This window comes from Python bivittatus, unplaced genomic scaffold (genome assembly GCF_059951505.1).
Source record: "Python bivittatus isolate LINGU-HERP-01145 unplaced genomic scaffold, Pbiv_v1 ctg000080_np1212, whole genome shotgun sequence".
Lineage (NCBI taxonomy): Eukaryota > Metazoa > Chordata > Lepidosauria > Squamata > Pythonidae > Python > Python bivittatus.
The window spans coordinates 21,893,786-21,921,307 of record NW_028277035.1 but is presented as its reverse complement, the minus strand read 5'-3'; the positions used below and the strand labels follow the sequence as shown (position 1 = coordinate 21,921,307).

At 38.2% G+C, this 27,522-nt stretch overlaps 2 protein-coding genes and 1 long non-coding RNA gene across 5 annotated transcripts in view; 1 reads left to right on the top strand and 2 right to left on the bottom strand.

Moving 5' to 3' along the window:
- The window catches only part of CSNK1A1 (casein kinase 1 alpha 1), a 50,283-nt gene extending 45,000 nt beyond the window's left edge, over positions 1–5,283 (bottom strand). The window contains exons 1-2 of one of the 3 annotated variants that reach the window (XM_007421098.4): positions 4,720–5,283; positions 3,818–3,924 (exon numbers count right to left, since the gene is read on the bottom strand). In XM_007421098.4, the coding sequence (XP_007421160.1) occupies positions 3,818–3,924; positions 4,720–4,842 (230 nt within the window). In that variant the 5' untranslated portion in view covers positions 4,843–5,283. The remainder of the gene's footprint in view (positions 1–3,817; positions 3,925–4,719) is intronic. The other 2 variants (XM_007421096.4, XM_007421099.4) reach the window with 2 other exon arrangements.
- A 122-nt stretch (positions 5,284–5,405) lies between these two features.
- On the top strand, positions 5,406–9,570 carry LOC112541167 (uncharacterized). Its single transcript, XR_003085205.2, has 3 exons — positions 5,406–5,585; positions 5,695–5,824; positions 7,769–9,570. It is a non-coding gene; the product is annotated as an uncharacterized LOC112541167 (long non-coding RNA).
- Positions 9,571–14,133: 4,563 nt separating this feature from the next.
- Positions 14,134–21,273, bottom strand: LOC103059878 (uncharacterized). The gene has a single exon (XM_007421113.3). The coding sequence runs from the start codon at positions 21,205–21,207 to the stop codon at positions 18,337–18,339; it is 2,871 nt and encodes a 956-aa protein (XP_007421175.3). The 5' UTR covers positions 21,208–21,273; the 3' UTR covers positions 14,134–18,336.
- Positions 21,274–27,522: the final 6,249 nt, after the last annotated feature.

The window sequence follows — 27,522 nt, the reverse complement described above, 5'->3', positions numbered from 1 at the left end:
CATAGTTTATTAAATAAGCCAGAGTGGCGGAGTCCTTATATCATGCTATGCCACAAACCAAGTTTTATAAACCACAATTTTATATTAACCAACACTCACAAAAAATGGCTTTATCTTCTTGTAAAGTATAAATCCACTCAGTAAATGTAACTAAACATTAATTCAAGAAGCATTTAAAAGATAGACAAAATGATAACAATATTCAAATTTAGTCTTGGGTAACTCAATGCTATGTATCCCCCTAAGTAACTGGATATTCTCAGGTTATCATGACATAAACATTAAGGCAAAATCTCACCTACATTTAAGACTAGAAGTACTTAAAACAGTATCTCATCCTTACTGATCAATTGAAGTGATCTGACAAAACAAAGCTAGAACTAGTTTAAGTACTGTATTTCATCAAACCATCCCATATTTTACTTTGACTGTTTCAGCCATATGAAATAATAGGAACTCAAAAAAAAAGTCTCCAGCTCCCTTCTTTTCACCTCAGGATCACAAGACTAGATAAAGTAGCAGTTCATATTGAGTGCTATCAGCAAGCCAGCTTGCAGAAAAATTGGCAGAGAAATATTTAACAATTTTTCGAAAATTCCCATTATGGAAGTATTTGTTTCATCCTCCTTCTATGCTGCCTTCCAAGAATTCAAGTACAAGTGCATCCTTCTTGTCTTTGGAAGATGCTTAAAGAAAGGAATGTAAAGAGTAATTACCAGTCTCCCTCTCTTTAAAAGCAAAAACACCACAGACCTTACTCGGAGAGCCAATAGTGGTTAAGACCTGGATTAGGAGTGGAGATCCAAATTCTATTCTTCCCTTAGGCACAAAAACCAGCTGGGTGACCTTGGGCTGGACACTCTCTCGCAGTCCCCAAACAGCACCAGCTCTGTGACAAGCTGGCAGAAAAGCAAACCCTTCATCTACTCATGCACTGATGGCTTCGTCATGTGAACAAACACAGAGCGACCAAGTGGACCCTGCAACCAAGCAGGACAAATGCTAAAAGTAACCACCATCATCATAGACCTTAATCTCCCACATCAAATCCCTCTTCAAATCAATTATCTCCTCCAAGGCAGGAGGAAATTCATGCAGAAAATGAAGGCTACTCCAGTAACCCAAATTGGGTTTGCTTCAAAATAACCCCCTTCTTAATCTAAATTGTGTATACCTAAACCTACCCACACCCCCAAAATCAGGAACATTCTTCCACTCCACTATTTAAAGGTTCACCTACAGATTACCTCCTTTTACTTCCCAGCACCTGGCAAGCTGATAAAACAAACAACAAAAACAAAAACAACTGCAGTTTCTACCAGGTAGAACTAGAACATTAGAGGGAGGGAGGGAACTGCTGGCCAGTAAAGAGGCCCCACCCTGAGAAACATACACACATACAAACTGCTCTGCCTGGTTGCCAACACGTGCACCTTAAAAGTAAATTGCATTTATATCCTCAGAAGCACTCAAAAAATAAATATAATCATGAAGTCATATACACATACTTGCTGAGCAAAGGAACTCTTGTTTTTACGCTTGAATAGTTAAAGGGGACAGAACAGCAAACAGTCAAATCTACAAGTTTGAACATCCCTTTATAGCAAAATGCACCACTTACTAAATCAATATTGCACAAGAGCATAAACAGAGTGCACATCACATCAAACAGTATTTCGCATTTTTAAAAACATTTGAAATCACCACAAAGAGGCAAAAGAGACTACAGAGTGTAATGATGAAGATAAAAGATCAGCAAGCCAATTAACCAGAGCTTCCCCTTTTGCTTTTTAAAATGCTGTCATAAACAAAAACTATATTTTTGAGCCTATGTTCAAACAGCTACACAAATCAGTGGGCCAATCAAACCTATATTATACTAATACTTTTTGCATTTACATTCCACCTGCTTTTCTAAAGGAGGTTACACATGTAACAAAGCTACAGAAGTCCAACTTCCCTACAGGAATCTTTACCCAAAAAAAGCAGTGGTTTCCATGCTAGGCAGTTGGACAAATAAGTTCCTTAAAATGCCTGTTGCTTTGTTCAAAAACTTCACCTCCAAATCACCCTACCCAGTCTAAGCCAATAGTAATAGGGGCACAACAGGTCCTTCCTGCTCTACCAGCCTAGAAAGGAAAATTCAAAGTATAACACTCCATTCTAAATGGCAAGACATTTTCCACTCAAAACAGCCATGTTTTGTTTTGTGTTTGAACCACAACTTAGTGAACAAATGTGTTCTGAGTCTAAACTATTTTGTACATCCTTTCTCAAAAGTAATGCTTTGTTCCAGAAAATTTATTAATGAAAACATGAAAAGTATTAAATTAACCAAAGCATATTTTGTATATGATATACAGAGTGTACTCTATTTCATTCTATTAATTTTACTTATATAAGCACTTAAATATCAATTGCCTTAAATTATGTACCACACATAAAAAATTCAGGATATCTAAATGGTTTAAATGCCTCTGCACTGTTTCTTGTAAACTCTGTACTGCAACTCCAAACTGATTTTTAAGCAAAATCACCCAACTGTATATGATAAGTATGCCTAACACAGGACAAGCCTGAACAGAGCATTTTGTCAAAGTTAAAAACAAAAGACAGAACAGAAAAATCTATTACACAATACACACAATTTTATCATCACAATTAAATAGTGTTAATTACAGCTGGGATAAGGGAGGGAGTAGTTGCTTCATGTAAATGCGTCATCAAATAATCCCATATCCATTCTGTAAAAGACGCAGCTTTATGTCATAATACTTCCTTGCAGTTTATGAATTTCACAATTATACAGCCTCCTCTCATAGCAAAGACATCATTTCCTATTGTTGTAGTTTAAAATGACAAAAGTTATTTATACATAGAAAATTAATTCAGAATAACTATAAGTAGTAACTTTAAAAATCAACTTTTGCCAGCACAAACAAAAGCTTAGGTATAAATGGCAGATAACACAGTGCAATATCTATAAGAGAAACAGAAGAGCTCTTCCACAAAGATTTTTAAAAAGTAAATTTGCAGTTTAACAATCTGCATACTTCCATGCTGTAATTTAATACTAGCAATATTCAATACTAACACTAAACATTTCTTTTCAGATATCTATGGCACATATCAACAGTTGTTGTAGAACTTTTAGATGTTATAAAGTGTTTTTATATGAAAATATTCCTTGAATCTTTAATGCATTTCCTGTCTTGTCTAGATACTAAATTTTCCCATTTCCAAAATCAAGCATTCAAATATAACTCACCATAAAATTCCAGAAAAGTGCTGAGCTTCAAAGAGCAAAAAGAAAGCAGCTGCTTCAGCAAGAGTGTATAATTAGTTCAGTGATGTATGTGTTCTCAGTAACAGAAAGGGGCTTCCACGTATCTCCTCTCCCTGGTCCTCACAAGCCCAATTTTTTTCCTGAATATTACATTAATATTAGAAGGGAATAGAAAGAAACAACATTCCCTACTTCTCAGGAATGTTCAAGTACTGACATCCGCCATTTTCTGAGCAAAGGAGGAAGACATGTTGGAACAAAAACACAAAAGAGAGCAGCCATTTCCATTGGTACATCCCAGGAGTTGCCAGCTACCCCTTGTATTTCAGAGAATGATCAGAGAATTCATGTGAAACTTGGGGGCATATGAAGCAGCCAAAAGAAAAGGAGCCCTCAACTTCTTTTATATGTGTAGTTTATCACAACACTCAGTAACATATAACACTTCCTCTAATGCAGAACAAAATAAACTGATCCTTTGAGAGAAAAGTGATAGTAAATATTCTACCTGCCTAAAGCTATGGTTCTTACCTTATGTGAGGGATGCCAACTCCCCCTTGCAGAATCTTGTATAGTTTGCTTTCATATAACAGCTGGGGATGCCTGGCCTTCTGTGACTCTAACTTCACAGCTACTTCCTACAGTGGAAAAGGAGACATGGGTCAACAGTCCTACTGATTAAGAGGGTTTCTGCTTCACAAAAACTGAGGATAGGAAAAATCATTTATCCTCAGGATAAGCAACCTTTGTGAACATATTCTACACAATAATTGTACAGAAATCCATTCTTGAAAAGAATGCTTTCAGGCACCTAAAGTTATTCTGCCATATTTTTAAATCATGTCCTACTTTTTGGACAAGATCAGTGTGACTACATGGAAAAAAAAGAGTGCAATCTTTTTACAAGAGTATTTTCACTGGTTCCCAGAAAATAATGAAAGCACTTATACAGCACTATTTACTTCATACATCACTACTTTACACAAAATGTGGACATTTTATGTGAAAGGGGGCATTTCCCAATCCTTTGAATCAAACACTGCAATCCCACGCATCCACATTATCTTAGTTTTTATCCTCTGCCCACATAATTTAAGTTCCTATTTGGCAGAAGTACCTGCATTTGCTTTAAACATTGCCAAAATGCAAAATTAAACCACGGGAATTAAGTCCGACAGCACTCTCCAAGCACACTCAGCCTAATTACAGAAAGGAAGGTGATCAGACCTCAAAATAAAATGCGACCTGGAATAACTCTGAGCGCCTCCACTTGAGAGGAACAGCTCCCCCCACCCTTCCCATGCAACGGACACCCGGCCGGATCCGGCGCACACGTGAGAGCCCGTCTGAGTGAACGCGACCTCTATCTACTGGCGAGGCAGCGGACGTCGAAGGAGGGAAAAGGAAAGGCCCGGGCACCCGCCGGCCCTTACCTCCCCATTGGTGATATTGATGGCCAAGTATATGTCCCCGAAGGAGCCCGAACCAATCTTCCGCACCAGCTTGTATTTGTTCCCGACAATGAACTCGGCCTTGGAGCCGCTGCTGCTTGCCATGGCGACGGAGGGGACGGGGGAAGGGGGTTATTCCTACGCTGAGAGCCCGCGAGTTCTTCTTCGGGGAGCTCCTGCTCGACCACGGCCAGGGACGGGACAGGGGAGGGCGAAGAGGGAAGGGCTTTGGTCCGGGCGGCTTTGCTCGCGCTAGGCCTCTCTGGATGGTGGACGTCCCACGCACTTTCCCGGCTGTCAGCGCGCTTTTCCCCTTCTCAGGAACAGGCGCTCTCGGGTCAGGGGAGGGAGGGAGGGAGGGAAAAGAAAGGCCGAGCGAGTCCGTCCGTCCGCCGCCACCAACTGGCGCTTCACTCGGCCGCCGCCATCTTGTCTGTCTGTCGCTCGCTCGCTTTCTTTCTCGCTGCCGATATCCAGGACACAAAATGCCTCCAGCCCGCGACCGACGCTTCTTCACCGCGCTGAGTACTCTGGGAAACTGGGGAGAACACCAGCCTGCGCATGCGTCTCCCAAAGGGAGGAAAAGAGGACAAGCAGGAAGTGTGCGTGATCTTAACGCCTTAGCAGGGCGAGGCTGGTTCAAAACATGCGCATGCGCAAAAGGCGGCAGACTTGTTCTTTGAAGCGGAGAAACCCCGCCCTCCGTTTTAGGGAATTAGAATTACGCAGTTACCATCGTTCCACACATGCAAAAAAGGTTTGTTACTTTATCGTTCAAGTACAAAAAGGCCGGCTATGCGCATGCGCTTTCCGAAGCGAAGAGGCTTTAGGAATATGTCAAGACTCGGGTGAGTGTAGTATACTGTTAAACTAGATTAAGCCCACTTGTACCCTAACTCTGTCAGTTGTATAGTGTTTATATACTGGCCTCATATGTTCATCAACACTTTTTTTCAGGTAGACGGGTATACAAAACTGTAATCCAGAAATGGGAGAACTACGCTATTTCATAGAGAAAGGAATGAAACTTACTGTACGAATATTTTGTATTAATTCAGCAAAGATTAATCACTGCTCCTTCCTCAAGGTACAAGATGCGATCATTGTTTTCTGTTCAAAAGGAGGGGGTAAATTAATAATGGATTGAAAGCTGTTAGGAAATTTTCTAAAATAAATGGATTTTACAGCACTGTTTGGATACATCCCTTATGATTCCTGGAATAATGCAATATTTATTTATACATATATATTTATACATATATAAATAATTCTCCCTAAGATTTTATGTGGCTATCAATAAAATAAAAACATGAACAATAAAACAGTAAAAATGAACAGAATAAAGCATGTGGTCTCTGAACTAAGGAAAATATTCCCTGGATCAGCTGCTTCCAATCGAATTGTACCCTTTGGCCCAAAGGCCTGTTGGAAAAGCAATGTTTTTATCTCCTTTCTCAGGAAAGAACACCCCATCCTAACCTGGGGTGGAGCAAACTGTTCCAAAATAAGGTGGCTGCCCTCAAGGAGGCCTGCTTCCTTTCCCCTTAACATCTTGCGGGAGGGGATTTTCAGCCTGCTAGAGTGGAAGGATAGACCAGATCTGGGTAAGCCGGTCTGGAAGGTCACCATTCTGGATAAGGCATACTGGAAGCTCGGTCAGGTGAGGAGGATGTATGAAAGAGCCACGCCCCTGTGGGTTTGTAGTGGCTGGGACTGGACATGAGTGTGTGACTAAGCCATGGATTGTTTAACTATAGAGAATGAGCCATGCATGGCTGGGCATAGATAACATAAACCAAGGTTTGCAACCATAATGGCTGGTTTTATGCTACCCAGAATCCTTTGGGATTGGGGTGAGTTATCAGTACCGTAAAACAAATGCCTATAACAGAATCAAGAAGACTACATGATGCATATAGCATGCAGCAGGTAACACAATGTGCAGAATCAGTGAGGAAAGAATGCAGAGAAGAGCAACAAGGATGGTGCAAAATCCTGTGAAGAACAGTTAAAAGGACTGGGTAAGTTTAGTCTAAGGAAGAGAAGCCTAAGGGGAGACATGATAGTGGTCTTTCCAATACTTAAAGGGCTGCCACAGGGAAGATAGATAGATGCTACTAGCAAAAGATTTTCAAAGCAGTTCTACAGAGTAAAGCTAAGCAACAAAACAACAAAGACATCTTAATTCTAATGCTTCTATTTAATCATTGGTATTTCTGTGACGCTATACTTCAAACTGCTTGAAGTTATTTTGGTATTATAAATTTATATTCCTTGCAAAGCTTATTGAGGTACATTTAATTTTTTTTTCTTAATTTGTCCCATGTTATCAAATATGCACCCGTGGCAAAAATAGCTGAAATGTTTTTTGTGTTTAGTTTCATTTTTATTTTTCCTCTCAATAAAACAAAATCTTACATTCTGGATGTGCAACTTAATCCACTTTCAATTTACTTAATTCCTAATGTTTTGGTAACATGAATAGTGAGCATATTTTTTAAAAAAATTTAAGATGAAAGTATAGAGCTACCATATGCATAGCTGCAAAAATCTGGTCAACCTCTAGATGGTACCAAAGAAATAACTCTCAGATTTTTGCAGTTCTGATAGGGTAGCACAAGAAAGTGGAAAATCTCGAAAAATGAAATGGGAAATTATCCTTTCTCCACAAGAAGATTCATTCTAGGAGCTGAAGTCAGTTCCCAAATGTCTTCATTGCTCCAGGATTGGCTGTGGTTCCATAATGTCATTCCTCTTCTACAACTCAGCCAATTGTTTGAAACTGCTGGGAAGGTCGTTTGTTTTTGAGATACCGCAACTCTATGGTGATTCCCTACTTTTGCTTATCCCGCATCCTGGGCTAAAGCCACACTAACCAAATTTTCAAGGGGAAATATTGTTTGACAGCTTTTCTGCTCCCCCTCAGAGGAATTACTTGGATTATTGTGCATATAGGTAGACAAATAAACACAATATAAAGGAAGGGTTTGTATGGGCTAGAGTACAAATAATTTGCCTTTCTTTCTTTTAGCAGGGAATGGATGGGTTTTGTTGCTGCTGCAGGATCTGTGACAACTTGGAACAGGACACTGATTTTAGTTCCCTGATAGGTCAGTGTCAGTGCAGACCATCATAGATTTTCCTCAAAGTGTTTTTGAGGGATTAGGGGATAGAACCACCTTCACAGTCAAACTAGAGATGAATAAACATTTTGTATCAAGAGTTGCTGTCAACATATTCTTGCATTACAACATAACCTGTATCAAGCAATTCTAGTTTAACCTTTCAGATTGGACTTGCAGTGATGTATGGGAAGAATGGAGATGAGAAAAGGTGGTACAAAATAAGAGGAGGAAGATTGTCATGTAGGATATTAGAAAAAAAAATAACATGCAGCATTGCTTTATGAAGAATTTTATTTATTGTTAATTTCTTGCCAGATTTATCTGTTTAACAATCAGGGCAACTTGACTGTAAAGAAAATACAAAATAGAAACAAAGCAATTAAAATCTTAATAAACAATCAGCAATTAAAGGCTTGATAGAAAGATGTGCTTTGCCAACTACCTAAATGCTTGTAGAGTGGGAGCCATGTTTTCATGGTCTGGATGCCACATAGGAGGTCTTTTCCTATATAATAAATAGATGAAACTCTGACAGTGAATGGCTGCTCCTGCTGATATGAGTAGTTGGGCTGGTTCGTAATGGGAGAAGCACTCTTACAGGGAGACGCTACACTGTTTAGGGCTTTCTAAGTCTACTAAAACTGTGAACAGTATCCAATAGGCAACTGATAGCCAGTGCAAATATTTCAGGACAGGAACCATACGATTCCCTATTCACTGCACCAATCAGCAGCCTAGCTGCTGCATTTTGTACCATTTTCAAGTTCTGTACACTTTCAAGGATGTCCCCATATACAGCACATTGCAGTAGTCCAGGTAGGTTGCAACCATAGTATAGATAACTGTTGCTGTGTTGTGGTTTACAAATGTGCTCCTTGCCATGGTGGCATTTGCAAGTGCAAGTTAGGGAACAAAAAACACGCCAAACTGCAAATCTTCATCTCAGTCCCTGAGTCCAGATTTTTCCTTATTAACAGCACCTCCATCTTATCTGGATTTAATTTCAGCTTGTTCTCTCTGATCCAGCCCATTATTGAGATTAGGCAGCATTCAGCCATACTGATTGCTTCCTTGGAATTAGAGGGTAAGGAGCAGTAGAACTGAATGTCATAAGTGTACTGATGGCACCTAACTCCAAAGCTCGAGATGACCTCTCCCAGAAGTTTTCAGTTACCATATTTTTCCATCTATAAGACAATACTTTTTTCTAAAATTGTTACACTAAAAGTTGAAGGGCATCTTATGCAAGGAAGTAAGCCGAGGAGAGAACCGTGCGGTTGCGAAACTGCCCATACTTTGTCTCTGCGAACAGGCTTCCTCCAATCACGAGCCTCCAATCACAAGTGAAACTGCCAATAGCTTGTCTCTGCAAACAGACTTCCTCCAATCACGAGCCTTATGTAATTGATGTCAGCTGATGCTGAACAAACCAATTGGAACACATCCCGTTGGAGGTGGAGAGCGTGTAGGCAGTGTGCAGATGTGACAGGGACTGGTAATGTCAGAGCATTCTGAGCCCATAAAGATGTCGGAAAATAAAAAAATAAGCGAATGTCTTACTCTTCAAAATTCAAACAATGTAATCAGTTATGCAAAAGAGCATGGAAATAGAGCTGCAGAGAGACAGTTTGGACCTGCTCCCACTGAGTGTATCATGTAAATGTTACCTAATTACTAAATAAAAATGTGTGCTGCTTTATCTTTAAAATACTGATTTCTTAATTTTGGGTTGGAAAAGTGGGGGGCGTCTTATACATGGGGGCATCTTATTAACAGAAAAATATGGTATATGTTAAAAGCTGTAGGGATAAAATAGAAACCTGATCAAAGCCTAAGTCGCTGACCTAGAAATTGTAGTTCTAGCATTACTTTTTGGGTATGACTTTACAGGAGGGATTAGAACCACAGCAAAACAGTGCCTCCAAAGATACTATGATTGATGGTATTAAAACATACTGAGTGGTCCAGGAGAACTAGCAGGGTTGCATTCCATCATCCAGTTTCCAGCATATGGCAGACCAAATCAGCCTCAGTACCATATCCCAGATGAAACCCCAATTGAAATAGATCGAGAAAATCAATTTTATCCAGCTGCAGTCTGCAGCCTGTGAGGCCACTGCATTCTCAATCACCTTGTCTCAAAACAGAATATTTGAGATTGGACTATAATTAGGTTTTCTGGGTAAGGGATGGCTTTTTAAATAAAGGGTGTTGGGTTTTTTATGACTAGTAGTACATAGGAATACATCCTGCACTCAGAGAAACATTGATCACCTCCCTTAACTATGGGTCAGTCTCAGCTGGGCTGATTTAATCAGCCAACAAGGGCAAGGACCAAGTAAATAAGTAGCAGTCCTCATTTCTCCACACACACTGTCTATCTCAAGCTCTGCAAGTTAAAAGGAAGTCACTTAAACCTGACAGGCGGTTATCAGGCTTACTTCCCTAAGGCCTACCTCAATATTGGAGTCCAAATTAAGGTGAATCATACCAACTTCGTGCACAAAGAATAACAAAAAACGCTCATAGTCAATTTCTCCCTTCTCCCAGCATCTTGATAGAGAATAGACCAGTGTGGTATAACATCACTGACCTGTTTGTACAGGTGCAGTGGAAGCAGAAGAGCAGAAGAGTACTACTGCACAGTATGATTTCAAGCCACATGAAGAAAGGAGCTATTTTGTGTTCAAACCAATTCACTGTGAGAGTTCCTCCATTTGCATTCCAACCCTCTGCCCATCTACTTCATCACTCTTATCAGCTTGGTAAACCAAGAAACTGATGATTGAGCTCTACTGGAAGGAAGAATGTGGTTAGAAGTGATAGTGCCAAGTGACCAGTCCACTTCTACATTCCACAGATCAACTAGAGCTTCAGCAGTATTAACAACAGATTGGAAGCTCCCCAAATGCATTCAAAAAACTTCCAGATCCATCAAGCACTTAGGTTAGCTAACTCATCATTTCTGCAGATACTTACGGCAACTGCAGTCTAAAACTGGTCAGAAAGCAATCTGGGCATGACATCAGAGAGCTCTTCCATCAAGAACACCATCACCAGCCGGAATACCAAATTCAGCAGATGTCCTGCTGCATGCACGCAGCCAGATACCAATTACTATAGATCTATGGTCATCATATCAGATGAACTTTGGAACCACTCCTAATTCAACAACTATGGTATGGACAATGAATCTCCCAGGACAAGAAATCTAGGGTTGTGAGAGATTACCTTGGCTAGCTAAGGAAGAGAGAGTGTTGTTTAGTGGGATGGACAGTACACTAACAGAACCCATACATGTTCTGGCCACCCAAATACAGCAACAAGCATTCTACATTGGCAGATTTTCAATAGAGCTTCTGGCCAGTGAAATGTAATTCCTATAAACCACAGCTGTAACACCTCCCTGCCCCCCAACCTTGGCCTGCTGCAACACAGAGTATCCCAGGGGACAGGAAAATATTAACTACCCCCTCTACTCTCAGTCAAGTCCCTGTAATACATGCTAGGTCAAGGCTTTCATCCAGGATTAAATTCTGTATAAGGGGATTTTACTAGGAACTGGCCTGGTGTTGAGCACTTTTAAGTTGGCAAGTCTACTATTGTTCTCATCTAGAATTCCTTGATTAGACTGCAACCTGAAAGTAGGAGAAGCCAACTACAAGCCAACTCTTTTTTCTTTGTAATGGTCAAGTTGCAGCCTCCTACCATATCTGCTCCCATTCATTACTGCTCTAATGTTTGCTCCCAGACCATTCCCCACACTTTCATTATGTCCTTAATACATCCTATACCACCAAGTAACAATTCAATGGAACCAGCAAAAGAAGAAATTCCTCATCTGTAAAATCCACATCTTCTCTCATGGTGGCAAGTGAGATAAGCCATCCTAAGGACTGTCCAAAGGGACAAACATCTTCTATAGTGATTGATCTTACTATCCCAAGGTGGCACTTGTTTTATCCCCAGAAAAGGGTGATGCAACTTCTCCAATTGGGTAAATTTAGCAGTGTAATCCTGCAAACGTTCTCATAGCTTCTTTTTTCCAAATGGGTGCTGGAAAATATTATCCACATTTAAACACATAGATTTGAATTATAGTTATGTCTAAATCTGCAGAGTCAAGCAGACTTCCTTATCAGGAATAAAGAGGTGGGAAATATACAAATGTTGTTCTTTTCTATATATAAATTTGATATATATGACATCTTTATTTCTTTGTATCCATGCTGACATTTATACCAACGACCTAGATGAATTGAACTTCTCCAATTATTTTTAACAACCTTTTCCACGCTTAGTTGTAAATAATGTAAGTTTATGGATTGAGCTGAACAAAGCATCCTATGAGTTCACACATTTTATAGTAAGGCTTCTGTCCTCTAGTAGGAACACCTCAACAAAATACACATTTTGTTTTACTTTACTGACCCATGATTTATCTATACATACTCTCAGCTTTTTTTGTATTATAAGCAAAGAAAATTATGTTCAATTCATTGTAGTGAATTTTCCTCATTTTCCTCTCATTTACTGTGGTTCTAGAATAAGAAAAAAGCTCCTGGTTTTGTTACTTTGTCCTTCTGCTTTTCTCTGTTTCTCATAACACAAGAAACAGGAAGCATCTGGTTAATGAAGCAATACATAATTGTACAATATATAGTACACAGCACAAACAATTTGCATCAACTGCAAGTTTTTAAAAGCAATTGGCCTCAATCTAGTTCTTGACCTGTATCAAAAATGCTCTACTCAGTTGTAACTAAAGTTAAAATCTCCTGACATTTAGAAGAGAAAATGTAGGTACTAGGGATTGCAAATTTGATCTGAGGAGTGGCAAAAAGGGGAATCTATTTAATCTTTTCTTGTAAGGCAGTTTTTGGTGTGGTGGTGGTCACTGTCTGATTTTTCTATTTTTTTCCTCTGATGCTTTGGGTGAAAAGATACATGTGCAGGCATTGCAGGACTTAAAAAAAAATCTTTTGAAAAAAGATGTACACGATCTGTGGTGCCAGGTCCATATCTTTTCCCCTAAACCAAGATTTGATGACATATCTTGAGGTCCTCTCAAAGACCCCCTCTCTGTACTTAATGGATATTTACTAAGGCTTTGAGCTCTTCACAAGCTTCTTGGGAAGACATATGCAGGTATCTAGATAGATATCTATAGCCCATTTTATAGTTCCAAGAGAATTTCAAAATAGTTTATAAAAGGTTTTCAAAATAATGTCTCTGTGAAATAATAGAAAAGCAGAAATTATGTAGTGTTTATATGGAGTCAGCATCTTTCCTGAATAGGAAAGATTTCCTGCCCTCATCCTTATTTTTTCCTGGTATTGTCCCAGTCAGCAGCACACAAGCAAAACCTCTGAAGAATCTAAGTTTGGGGAAACCTGTCCTATACAACTGAACCATTTGTTAAGACACAATTTGTTAAGACACAATTTGTTCAGAAATCCAGGAGGAATTTATCACACAAAGAGGATCATATTTGCATAGAAGTTCTTTATTTGGAGTGGTGAGTTTGCTGTTCTTGTTTGGCATCAAAAAGATGAGAATACGAGCAAACTGTCTCAGCAGCAAATACAAAACAGAGAAGAATTCTTCCAGCCATACTGATCAAGATTACTTCCCCATGCTCACAGTTGTACCCGTCCCCTTGCAGATGAATAAAGTTGTGCCCTTGAGAGCTGCTAACCAGTTATGTGCAGAAGGCCAAAGTCAGTAATTATTTCTTAACCATCTAGCTGTGTGAAGCAGCAACTGCTGAGTTAAATATTTTTGAATAAACCTGTAAGTGAAAAGCCACTTTTTAAAAATAATTTAAACTAAGCACTAAATACCATTAACAAAAAAACACAAAGAAATTATTAAGTAGATATTTTAATTTGCCATATCTTTTTGCCAGCAATCTAAACAATCATTTTAATAAAATGTTCTTTTCCAGAATTCTGTTTACCAATATTGGTATGCAGGGCATCATTCAGAGAGATGAGCGTGTATGTAATGAAGCACATCTATGTTTGTGGAAGGGGCTACTTTTGTTTTTGTTTTGTCAGATATGGTATGTGTGTGTATGTGTTTGTGTGTGTGTATGTATGTATGTATGTATACATACATGATATAGATATATAGATATAGATATAGATATAGATATAGATATAGATATAGATATAGATATAAACTCCCTTATTTGCTTCCCATAAACATTTATATATTTTTCCTCTGCGTGCTTGGTTAAGTCAACTGCTTAATCAAAGAAGCTCAGGTTGAAATTGTCTGCACATTTATCTGGAAGCAAGACCCTTTGAATTCAGAGCCTGCTTGTAAATAGAGATGCATAGGATTGCACAGAAAATTCATTAGTAAATGAATGTCTTACTTTAGTTGCTTTAAAAACACACCCACATCAAGTTATATTTAGCATCTCTAATTCACTACTATCTTTGAGGGCACTGAACATAAGAAGTGATGTTTTCCCTCTTGACTTTGTTAGCACATATTAAGACAGCATTCTACAGTTTGGCACATCCAGACCAGTATAATTAAATCCCCTTCCCCTTCTTGATCAGCTCCTGGCCTTTTAGGATTTCCCTTGCAATAGGTATGCAACAATTTCTTTCTGCAGATGCTTTTCATGCATTCCTATGGATGACTGTAAAGAAGCTGCTCTAATTTAGCAGTGCTTTGTGAACCTGATATATTTGTTCACACCATGTTGCTTATTTTTTTTCTGAAAAGTTTGCTCTTATTCTCCAAAGCTATTTTCTTACAGCGTTCTTTGGTAGTTCAGAAAATTGCCTGCTTTTTAGTTCTTTATTCCTGTATGTCTGAGCCTTCTTCTGCCTCACACCCGTACTAACCCTCCCTTAAGTTGCAAAATACTGCTGACACAAGAATCAGTTATATCTGTGAAGAGTTATCTGAAAAAGGTTTCAGGGATGGTTGATGTTTCTAATAAAAAAAAAAAAATCATGATTAAATCAGAAGATATTTGGTGTTAATTTGTTTGTAGTATTCCTTGGATCATTATGTATCATCAATAACTAAAAAGCACATAAAGCACTCCCTATCTCTCTTTTATGAATGCTCTTTATGAGATTTGGGCTGTTTGGAAGCTGTTGTAACTTGACTCATATCTACTTGGAGAATCAGGAAAAACAGGTCTCCCATCTATTGGCCTCCAAGTAGACCATATATGGTGTGGAAGAGCAAAAGGCCCACATTCCTGCTCTAGATTTACAATATTCTATAATAATACTGCCACCTAATGGATACCTGCATTATTGTTTAAATCTTAATGTTGATCCTGTATACAGTTGCTATCACTAAAAAAACCTTCTTACTGTCCCTTCTATAAAGCTGCTAAAACCTTCTCAAAGAAAAATCACGTGACTTTGCTTATTTTATTAAGGCAATATTACTCAGAGTTGGAAATGTGTGTTAATTCAAAATGAGTATCTTTTCTAAGTAAGCTAAAAAATTTAAACCTTTACATATATTGAGGCTCTTGCTTGAGGATCATATTCATCTCGGAATTATTATTTTTTCATTATGTTTTTATTAAATTTTTTAAGGAAAAGGAAAAAATAAAGAAAAAATGGGAAAGGGAAAATAGAGTACAAGTAGGGAATTAAAAAACATGACAATGTTCAATATTTCATTAATTTTAAGTAACTGAATATACTATATTGTTTTCAAAAATACAAATAGTTGTTAAAATTCAAGTAATATCTGAGTATGAAAAGCAGTAATAACAGCAGAATAAATCATAAAAATGAGATTGAGAACTACAGTAATTTCTGAGGAATTAAAGACACAATGTAAGAGAAACCCAAATTTTATATGTCATACAAGCCTGTATAGGACAGGAAGGCCTGGTGCAATACGGTTCATGGGGTCACGAAGAGTCAGACATGACTTAACGACTGAACAACAACAAGCCTGTATGTAGAGTTATAATCACATTTCAGAATAATTAATGAATCAGTAATGAACTGACATGGGGAAAGTTTGGAGACCGCCATAAGACGTGAGAAAATGTGGAATTTCTCTTTTTTATTGCTTTTCATTTACTCTTGGTCACACACATTTTATGAACTGGTTCAGGTGGTATGTCCCAATTTATGTATCTCACTAAACCAAGTCTGGTAGACTTTGGTTTAGAGCATTGTGTGGGTCTAGATATTTTGGTTTGTCAGCTGTAGTTTATGGTTTAACATGTTGTGTGAAGCAGTCAATAGTGGCATATTCAGCAAATAATGACCTAGCACAATGTGGGTTAAATTTAAGGTGGCCATTTACCGCATTGCCAAATGAAAAAGAAACACATGCAGATCGGAAATCTCCATAAAATATATATATGCTAATCAGAGTACCTAGCACATTCAGAAATTCTAGTTTAAAAAAATACAAAGAAGTGGCTTTCAATCAGCAGCAGCAGCAGTTACAAGTACACTTATAAATTTATCTCTTTCTCTAAAATTACATCATGATTCTCTTCTGCATTTGTGTCTGTCGTTAAAGCAAAGTTTTTGTGTTGTTCAGAGTCAAATCAACCTGTTAAAGTACAGGAGAGAATTGGAGGTAGCTGAATTATGACAGAATCAGCTAGATAAATTGCAATGGTAAAGGTGTTCCTTCATTGCTTACAGTTCCACCCACCTCTCTTTTCCTGCACTTCAGTAGGCCAACCTTTTGGGGTTGAGGGGCACATTGGAATTTGGGAGCATGTAATGAGAACTCTCACAAAATGGCTTTCATGCACATGGAACAGATTACTTAATCATAAAGTGACTATCATGGGAGGTGGAATTGGTCACAGAAGAAAACTGGCAAGCTTGTTCCTCACCATCCCATGTAATGCCACCATGAACCTCCCTCTGATGCTATTATTAGCCTTCTTTATGGACAGGTGGGTGTATTTCCAAACAAAATACTGAGTTGCAACTAATTGTACTCCATTTGACAGAAAAATGGCGTGCTTATCTGTTCTCCAGCCTCCTTATGAATAGCACCAGGCATGGAATATCAATAATTGGTTATCTGTTACCCTTCTCTCTTCTCTGCTCCTTGTAGCAGGAACTATAAGATACTTAATAATCCTCAGTAAGAAACAATCCATTTTGCTTCCATCCATCTTTCCTTAGATGTAACTAGGTCTATGTGTGTACATGTTTACAAGAAAATGAGTCATGAGGACAACTAAATTGCTCTTGAGAGTTTCAGAATGAACACCCAAATTATAGCTCTAAACTGTAAGAATATTTCCATTAAATAAATGTATGGCTAGAGAAAAGCAAGATAACAGAATGAAGCATGCAAAAAGAAACAGCACAACACTTTTATATACAGCATTAGAATAATTAAAGATTCACATTGTTTTTAAGTCATCCAAAAAACATATTGGAATATGATTTACATATGATTTGCATAAGATTCCACTTGGCCAATTTTATCATTTCAAAACAACACAGATTACGAAGTTTAGAGAAATACAAAATATGTGAATAAGTAGCAAGATGCTGGAGAAATTTACCTCACAAACACACTGTTTAACCCCATTTTTACTTTTAAAAACATGCTTTAAAGTCTCTTGACCAACATTTAACAGCTTTATTACCATTACAGACAACTTTGTTCTTTGAAGAAAGGGATCATACATGGAGATGGCATACGCATTGCAGATATTAATTTAATATTTTGAAAATATTAATTTTCTGTTGATTTAATAAATTCAAATTAGAAATAGGTCTGAATAATTATCAATATTATATTCAAAACTCCTGAACAAATTCTCCTCCAAGACAACTATATTGATGGTTTCTATTTATTTCTCAGTATACATTTAAAAGAAATTCAAGTGAGTCTACAAGCTTAAATCTATGTTGTCTATTACCCTTAATATATTCTGGGACAGAAATAATGATGATTTTATACTTGAATTCTCAACATCTAATTAGATATCATAATTATTCCCATTTTAGCTGTTATTTTCTATTTTGTATCTCTCTAGCTGTAGTCCAATTCCCCCCAAATTCAGATGAGTATAGGATTGTATTGTCTCTTGTTGTAGATGTTCAGTAAAATTATTTGATGAAGAAGTAAATGCCATTGACTTTAATAAAATTTACACCCAGTAAATCTGCTGAAAACAGGAAAACTCCAATTGTATTTAACATTTCATGGGAATAAAACCCATTGAACACAGTGGGACTAATTTCTAGATAAAGATGCCTAGGAACAGGTTGTAAGTTTAGTTTTTAGATGTAACATTTCCCGTTCACAGATATACATATTAAAGCAACAGATCAATATGAAAAGCTCAACATGAAAGCATGAAGAAAACAAACTTTTCTTAAAGTTCTGTTTTTTACTATTTCTCAATGAAGGGGGGAAATTTTCATAAGAAACAATTGGCCCAATGACAAATAGCAGACAGGAGATGTGTTGATTAAACATACTGTAGCTATACTCAATGAGGAATTTCATTAGGAACAAATACAGCCAAAACTGAATTTTCATCCTCTTTTCCATCTCCTGTCTTCATAGCCATATTGAGCTTGTGCCAAAACAATGGAATTTCCTGCTCATCCTGGGGCCATCTGAGGTAAGTTTTTGTCTTTAGCAGTTTTCTCATTCTGTGATAGGGGGAGAGATATTCAGTAGGAATGTCTTCCAGGAAAATAAGAACCAGGACATCCTTATGGTCATCGAAGATGCGAAAGCTTGCTACCTGTATCTCCTTGGAGCACCACTCGCTTTCCAGATAGTGGCGACTTATTATACAAATGGTCTTCCTGCTAGCGTAGATACTGTCTACAATGTTTTCAATGATGGGCTGTCCTGGTTTAAAGTCTCGGTGATGCAAACAAAGTTTCCAACAATATTGGCTTTCCAGCACTGGAAGTAGGTAATTCATCACCCACTTTTCATCATGGGTGTTGTAGGAAAGAAATGCATCATAATCAAATCCCATATCTTGCCCCTTTCTTTTTTGCTTCTTGTCAACATAGTAAGCAAGTAATAGATGAAACATATAGATCATGTGCAATTTCCATTGATAAAAGAAGCAGACAAGCATAAGTGAAAGAACTGCTGTTGTGTTTGCAATATACAGGATAAACTCACAATCAATAAAGCAAGAAGATGTTTTAAAAGTCCACAGTTGGTCTCCCCTATGTTTTTGTGGGAAAGCACAAGTGTACTGACAGAAATGGAGCACCTGAGTTTTAGGATTCTGTAATGACCACTGGAGGAACATTTGGTTACTACATGTACAGGTGAAAGGATTTTGCCTGAGATCTAGGAAAAGAAGGGAAGTTAAAGTGTTTATTTGCTCTTCAGTGATAACACTTATCAGATTTCCAGTTGCTCTGAAGAGAGTCAGTCTTGAAAGGTTGGCATGGAGAAAAAAACTGAGAGAATTTAGCCCATTTCTATTCAGGTGCAATTCTTTCAGTCTTGATACAGGCCCAAATAACATACTGCTTATTGAATTAAGTTTATTGTTGCTCAAATCAAGCTCTTGAAGAGTAGGAGTAAAGCTAAATGTCATTGGTTCTAAAGAAGAGATTGCCAAATTGCCTGCATGGATCTGTACAAGGGACTCCAAACCCTCTAAAAGATTTACTGGAAAATTCTTAAGTCCATCATGACCCTGGCTGTTTATCTTTAGTTTGTTTAAAGACCTCAGAAGTTTAAAGGGTGGGTTGGTAAGCACATCTGAGGATTCATAGCTAATATAATTATTAAAAAGATCAAGGTCTGTTAAAGAGCTTGCCCCTTGAAAAGTCTCTTCATGAAAAGTATGTTCAGTGATCTTGTTGTGTCCGAGAATAAGAGTCTGTAGATTGCTCAGACCTTCAAAAGCTCCTGATTCTATTGCAGCAATCTGATTGTCTGCCAGATTAAGAAACCGAAGGGAAGAAAGATTCTTAAAAACACCTTTCTTTATAATATTCAACTTATTTTGCCTTAGCACCAACACTTCCAATTTATTTAAGCTTCCTGAGAAAGGTTGCTTGATTGTCCTTAAACCATTTTGCCCTAGATTTAGTTCTTGTAGTTTGTTTAGATTACCAAAGTTATGTGAATGGACAGAAGTGATGTGGTTTCCATTGATGTAGAAGGTCTTTAAATTATTTAAATGTCTGAAGCCATCAGAGGAAATGTTATGGATTTTGTTAAAGCAAAGATCTAGGCTTTCTAATAATGATACATTAGGAGTAGTAATTGGTACAGGAGTGGATATGTTGTTTGACAGAGAAATGAAATGTAACAAATTCAGTGATTGAAAGGATGTCATTGGTAGGCTTTTCAACCTGTTAAATGACATATTCAAAAACTTTAAATTTGTGCAATTTTCAAAAGCCCCTGCCTTAACACTTGTGAACATATTGCCTTGAAAGTTAAGACTTTGTACATGCTGTTGCCATTGGCATACCTCTTCAATAAGATTATCTGACTCGGTTATGTTTAACTGGTTTAGGTGGATAATCTCTAACTGAGAACAATTCAGCATTTGGATCACTTTTGATATTTCAGGTGGCTTCATTGCTATCCCTCCTAAATATAATGCCTTTAAGCCTTGTAGAAAACAAGGATCTTCTATTTCCCATAAAATAGAGGCACTGGCACTGGAAAATGATAAATCAAGTGAAATAAGGCTGTGCAAAACTGGAGTTGTAATATTAATGAGGAAAATTGGGTTATAGGATACATCTAGCTCATGAAGCAATGGAGGTGCACTAATAATATCTTTGGTTGAGAAGTCCTGCAAGTGATTGTCTTTGATGTGCAACTCTTTTAAAGATTCCACGTTAAAGACAGCATGCATAGCATTCAGGGTATACAATCTGTTTGAAGATAAATCGATTACCTTTAATTTCCCCAAGTTGGCAAAGGCAGAAGGATCAATCCTGTATATTTTATTGCTGGCAAGCAGTAAGGTGGTAAGATTCATGAGCCCATCAAACATAGAGCTGGAGAGACATTGCAGCTGATTTGCAGTAAGATTCAAAAATTCCAAGTGGCTTGTGTGAATGAAAACACCATCTTCAATTTTCCGTATTTTATTCTGGGAAATGTTGAGAGCTTGCAAGTAGTTGAAGTTCTTGAAGTCATTCTTCCTCAGGCTTGGGATACTGTTCTGAGATAAATCCAAAAATACAAGTTTGGTTGGTAGATAGGTTGGGACTTCTGACAAATGCCGATTGTAGCACAGAACTTTGGTTTTGTTTTGAAAGATTTCATGGACCTCACAGTTGTCAAATGTGTAAGAAGTCACTATTTGATCTTGATTAAACACAAGAAGCCACATTGATAGAACTGTCAGGAAAAACATCCTCTTAACAGTTTTTAACAGCTCTGTGAGAGTTTGAGAGTCTGAAATGGTTGTTACTGCTGTGAAATATCTGTATGTAATCCAATGGATTGTGCAATGAGAAGAATGTTCTAGATGAGGAACATCAAAAATAAAATTTGAACTTCTTTTTTGGGGGTGTGTGGAACTTTCTTATTTTTCTTCCGTGTTAGAAAAAGGAAGCAAAACTGGTGCAGATGAACTTGAGGTTTAATTTCTATTTGTTCTGGGTTTGGTTTGACATATACGTGGATACTTAGAGTGGTTTTGATTGCAGCTTCAGTGTTACTGTCTGTAAAAAGGTTCGTTCTTTCTTCCTTCCTTCCTTCCTTCCTTTCTTAAATATAAATATTTTAATTTTTTGATGATACAATTTTTTTTTTGTCCAAAAAGTTGATTCACTTTCTTGAGAAAATGCAGAATGACTCCTTATTGAAAAAAGACAGGTATTAGGCTCCTTCTTAAGAAGCTTGCCATGGATCAAACAGAGATGAGCAATTAAAGGCCAGCTGGTAACCTCCCATGATTAGGCAAAATGACCGAAAGAGTGATGCTTCTCAGTCCTGGAAGAAGCAGATTAGTCTGAAAAATCTAAGAAGGGTTTCAGGATAAGCTAGAGGGCTGAAACTGCTTTGGCTGGCCTAAGATATTATTTTTGTCTGAGAATTGAGGGAGGGAATGTGACTCCATTGGTTCTTCTTGATCTGGTCAATGGCTTTTGACCAGGGTATCCTTCTGGAGCAACTCAGAGATTCAGGAATGAGGGCACAACTTTGCAGTAGTTCTGTTCCTATCTGTCAGGTAGAGTTCTGATTATATTACTTGGAGACAGTTTTTCTTCAAAATGGGAGCAATTATTCTATGCCCAAAGCATTTCAATATCTGCATGAAACCACCGAGAGGGATCAGGAGATTTGGAATTGGGTGCTTTCAGTATGCTAATGATATCCAATCTATTTTTCTGTGCAGTAATGTGGCTCCTCTGAATACTTGCCTGCAGTCAGTAATGGGCTGAATGAGAGATAATAAATTAAAATTGAATCCAGATAAGATGAAGGTGCTTGTTATGGCCCTAATTACGAAGGTGATAGACCTGCCTGTTCTGAATAGGATTACACTGTTTCAGAAGGATATGCAGTCTGGTGGTACTTTTAAATCTTTCTCTCTCTCTCTGGTTTCCCAGCTAGAAGAAAGGGAACAACCAAGAAAGCCTTTAATCAGTTTCATATTACTGCTGTGATCACTCAGTACCTTTCACTGATCACAGGGTCTCCTTCCTCTTTCTAGTTTCTTTCTCTAGATATTGGCCATAGTTGAATAATAATCTTAGCTTCCTATTCCTGTGAACACTGCAGCAGCTAGCTACCCATCAGTACAAAGAAACATGAAGGACCTATCTTCCTTTTTCTCTTGTAAAAAATATGGAAAAGAGGGTTGAGGCTTTTTCTAGATTGAGATATATTGGACAATTGTCCCCCTGCATCCAAGCTTCCAATCTAGAGATAGTTTCTTCAGAAAATGGTTGGGTGTCAGTTAATTAGTACCCTAGTGGAAGCAGGTTAACTGGACCCCTTTCAGTCAGACCTCAGTGAGGGATGGAAACAGCATTGACTACTCTTGTGGTTGACTGTTGGGACCTGGATGGGGGGAATGTGCCCCTTTTGGTCTCATTTAACCTTTTAGTAGCATTCTGTATCATCTACCATGGTAGATGGTTCCAGTCAGTGGAGAAAAGAAGATAGGTCAATGTAATGGGCACTACTACAGAGTTTGGTTCTTTCTGGTTGTTTCACAACTACATGAAACAACTGAGAGAGGTCACTTCAGGTTCAGGCATCATCATTTATTTATTAACAGTATTTAAAGTCTGCCCAATCCATATGGACTCAAGTTGGCAGCAACAATTCCAATATACAATTAAAACAGTCAGCAATAAGAAGATTGTGATGGCCACTCAAACACAACTAGCGGCTGAAAGCCTCATAGAATAGTACCAATTTAATTTGCTTTTGGAGCAAGGAGGGTTGGAACCACTTCTTCTGAGAGTAATGTGTTCTATTGATTGGAGGCCACCATTAAGAAGACCTGTCAGCTGACCCTCAGCCAATGTCCTTTACAAGGGAGTGGGGCTCAACAGGCTCTCACTAGATGTTTCTGTACTTTATGGGCAGATTATATTTTGGCAAAGTGTTACTAGCTGTATATCTCTGGGATATAGATACTGATGCCGTGGAGGTCTTGAGCTAATGTTTGGAGGCTGTGCAGGTCTGGATGGGTTAAAAGAGTTTGAAGGTGAACTCTAGCAAGATAGAATTGGTGTTTGTCCAGAAATATCTGGCTTTCTGCTGTGGTTTTAATGGTGGATGGAATGTCACTCCCCCTGCAGGAGCAAGTCCACAAATGTAGGGTTCTCTTGGACTTACTGATACTGTTGAATTGGTAAGTGGAGACTGTAGCCAAAGAAGCTTTCACCCAACTTTGGTTGGTGTGCCAGTTATGGCCCTGTCTGGATCAGGAGGCCTTGGCAATGGTAACACATGTCATAATCACTACAAGATTAGACTATAGCCTTGCACTATAGCCTGCCTTTGAAGAAAACTACTTAGAAAATACAGTTGCTGCAATTGCTACAGCCATATAACACCTATCTTGCAGATGCTATACTGGCTTCCTATAGGTTTCCAGGCACATTTCAAAGTACTGGGATTGATCTAAGCCCTACACCTGCACTGTTTCAGTCAGGTTTCAGGTTGGGGTATAGTATGGAGATGGCATTTATTGCTCTTGTTGATGGCCTTTGGTGGAGCTGGGATAGGGGTGGTGGGTCTATGCTTGTGCTTCTTGATCTCTCAGTAGCTTTCGATAGCATTGACCATGGTATCCTTCTGGACTGGCTGTGGGATTGGGAGTGAGAGGTACTGTGTTACAGTGGCTTACCTCCTCCCTAAGTGGTCAGACTCAGTTGGTGTTGATGTGGGGGGGAGATCACACCTGCCCAGCTTTATATCTGTCAGCCCAATAGCGTAGACCAGACTAAGAAAACAGTGCCATATTGGTCTAAAACTAGTTTTATTAGAACGATTAAGGTAACAGAATCTTGCAAGTCTGAATGTGCTTCCCTCCTCCCTCACTTTATGTGAATTTATTACTTGTTTTAGTCTGGGTTGTCTGCCTTGTTTTAATTTTTAACTGTTTTTACTGCTTTGGGATTTTGTAAGCTGCCCAGAGTCTGCTTGAATGTGTGGCAATCATCATCATCATCATCATCATCATCATCATCATCATCATCATCATCCATGGCTGGGCTCCAAGGTATCTTTAGGACTGCCTCCTCTATCTGGAACAATTCTCATCTCAGATGGGGAAGCTCAAGGCCCCCCACATTTGTTTGGTGAGGGGATGGGAGCCTGGAGACTAAATTTTTCTGTAGCACCTCCACTCCCCCTCCTTATGGAACAGCCCCCTTCCAGGCATCTCCCATGATGCCTTTCATAAAACTGTGAAAATGGAGCTTTTCTATAGGCTTCTGAGAATTACTTAATTGCTGCTCTTGAGATTGTGGTTAGTCACAAATGATTGCTTATTTTTTTTAATACTTATTATACGCTTTTATAGTTTTATTTTATATTGTAAACTGCTAGAAGGCAATTTTTTATTATGGTGGCATACAAATATAATAAATGAATAAAGTATTTTTACTCTCAATTCCTTTAAAATGATTAGCAATAATATTTGGTGGCTTGCTTTACATTTAGCAAACATTCATATTTGTTTCAGAAAGAAATATTGGAAAACTGAGGCTGCAATCCTCTGATGGTATCCAAGGGGTTCAGATTTCTCCTCCAAAGTTGGGAAAAGTGCTCCAGTTTTAAAGAATGGGAACCCAACATAGAAAACAAATTCCTCAGATCCTCTTGAAGCATCTGAGGCCAACATTCTAACAATGGGAAGGATTAAAAAAAACATTCTGGGAAAGGATCCAGGGATGCACTAAATCTAACATAGTTCTGGCAAGCGCAGACTCAAACATCCCTTGATTTGCATAGAAGTTCTAGCAAAACTGGCATAGAGAAAATCCTTGAAAATCTGGGAGTGGCAAGAAGAATGTGAACATATCTCCTTCTACTCTGCCAGAAAAAGCTTGGCAGGGCAAAAGGACATCATGGGAGCTTCTCTGAGTCAAAGAATATTATTCTACTATAAGTAGCTGGAGAGTTTTGTCTTTGAGGTTCAGGTGTCTCTATTAAAGGGGGGGAAAGGTGATTTCTCAATAATAATGAGACACATAGGCTGCCGATTGCCCATGATGGTAAGAAATTCTTGAAACTGCAGGTGCAATGTATCTGAAAGTGCCAGCTTGGGAAGCCTGCCCCATCCTATGGTAATGATCTGGCAATATTGCTGACCAGCAGAGCTTTTATAGATGTTAACACATGTCTTATATGTGAAATCTAAAAGTACTGATGCTTTGGATGGATGGACAGATGGACCAATTGATCCAGCCTTTATCTAACTGTTTATCCATCTGTCTGGGCCTTTCCTTCCTCCTCTAGTAAGCCCATTGTGGCTGTTTAACTCTTTTGTAAAATGTATATTCTAAGCAGCTAATGCAAGCAGTGAGCCACATTGTCCATCCTTTCCATTATTTAATCCTCCAACGTAAACTAAGTACATTTACAATCTATCAGTTGAAATCATTCTGAGGTGCCTGCAGAGGCAGAAAAAGGCAGATAATGAGTACAGCAAAGAGGATGTACAATTCTGTGGTATTCCAGACTAGGGAAATAACTCAAAATGTTGGCACAAAATTAGTCAAGGCTGAGAGTGATGATCATTTGCAATGCGCTGAATCCAGTGGAAGTTCCAAAATGCCCACCGTTGTCTTTTGGGCTGGATTCAGGACAGATTCAGGCAATGTAATGGCAGCTCAGCCAGGGCTTGGCTGTTTGAGCTAGTTATGATTTGCTGTCTTAGAAGCTGTTAATCTGTGCAGTTGGGTTATAAACTCTTTTTCAATTGTTCTTGTTATTTACATGTCTTATTAAAATAAAAAGGCAAGCTGCAGATATGCACTAATGAATTGGGATTTAGAGATGCCATTTGATAATTTTTTACATAACATAATTCATAAAAGGAAATAATAAGGATTTGGTTAATTTCTACATCGGTGACTTTGCACAGTCTTTAAATGTTTGTGGGAATGACTCTCATATTTTGGCTATACCTAAATATTCTGTAATATTCCCTCCCAAGGTAAGTAGTCTAATTATTTGTATTGTAGTTTGTTGCTGGGATGCTTTCAGAGTTATGTGGTACAATCTTCCAAGTGCCAGAAGTGATACTTCAAGGTAAATATGTATAGCTTTGCAGCCAAAGTAAACTAGTTCATACAAGAGACATAATTAACACATTTCTTAATAAGAACCAATAATTTCTATGCAGTGTGCTAATGGAAATGTTGCTGTAGATCTTGTAATCTAGCAGGCTCAGCAACATTTGTTTCCTTCTTCATAATGTTTCCTTTGCAAACTTTCCGTTGCAGACTTTTTAACCAATCAAGAAAAGCAGAGATGAGACATTACATATTGAGAGCAGCTCAGGAGGCTGGCCTCTTTAGCAAATCTGGTACAAAATCCAGATGGTTAGCAAGCAAACATACTGTAAGGATATAGTTGGATTTCCGAGAAGATACCAAAAAGAAGGCACACACTAGGATAAGCATCTGCTTGTACTTGTGTTTTCAAAGCTTTGGCCATTAATAATTCATGTATTAGTGACAAACAAAGGCTGTATGGAACCATTGGTATAAACTGAGAATGGGGACAGCTAATGGCAGGATCTGAATTTTAGAAAATCATCTGTGCCATAGTTGATACTTGCCCCAGCCATAATTTACACTGTGGAATTATTCTGGAAGAGTTCATTCTATGTATATGAAGTTTACCATCCAGATGTCATGGCTGGGGAGAGATTTCCTTGGGACAAAGGGAGAAGCGTACTGCTTTCTGTATTTTTACAAGTGCAGATATGTTTTCCAGTGTTGGAACTAAGAGTTTAGAACAACGGTGGGACATTTATCTGTTTGTACCATGAAACACTTGTTGGTAACATGAAACACTTGTGGAGCTTCTCACATATTGCCTAAACATGAATGTTTACAAACAGACATAATTGAAGGAGAAGAATGTAGCTTTTCTGCCACTGGCAACCCCATAAATAATATATATGCATATGTGTGTTTAATTTTTTTAATAGGTGACATGAGCATTCACACTCTTAGATGACAAAACTGAGGAA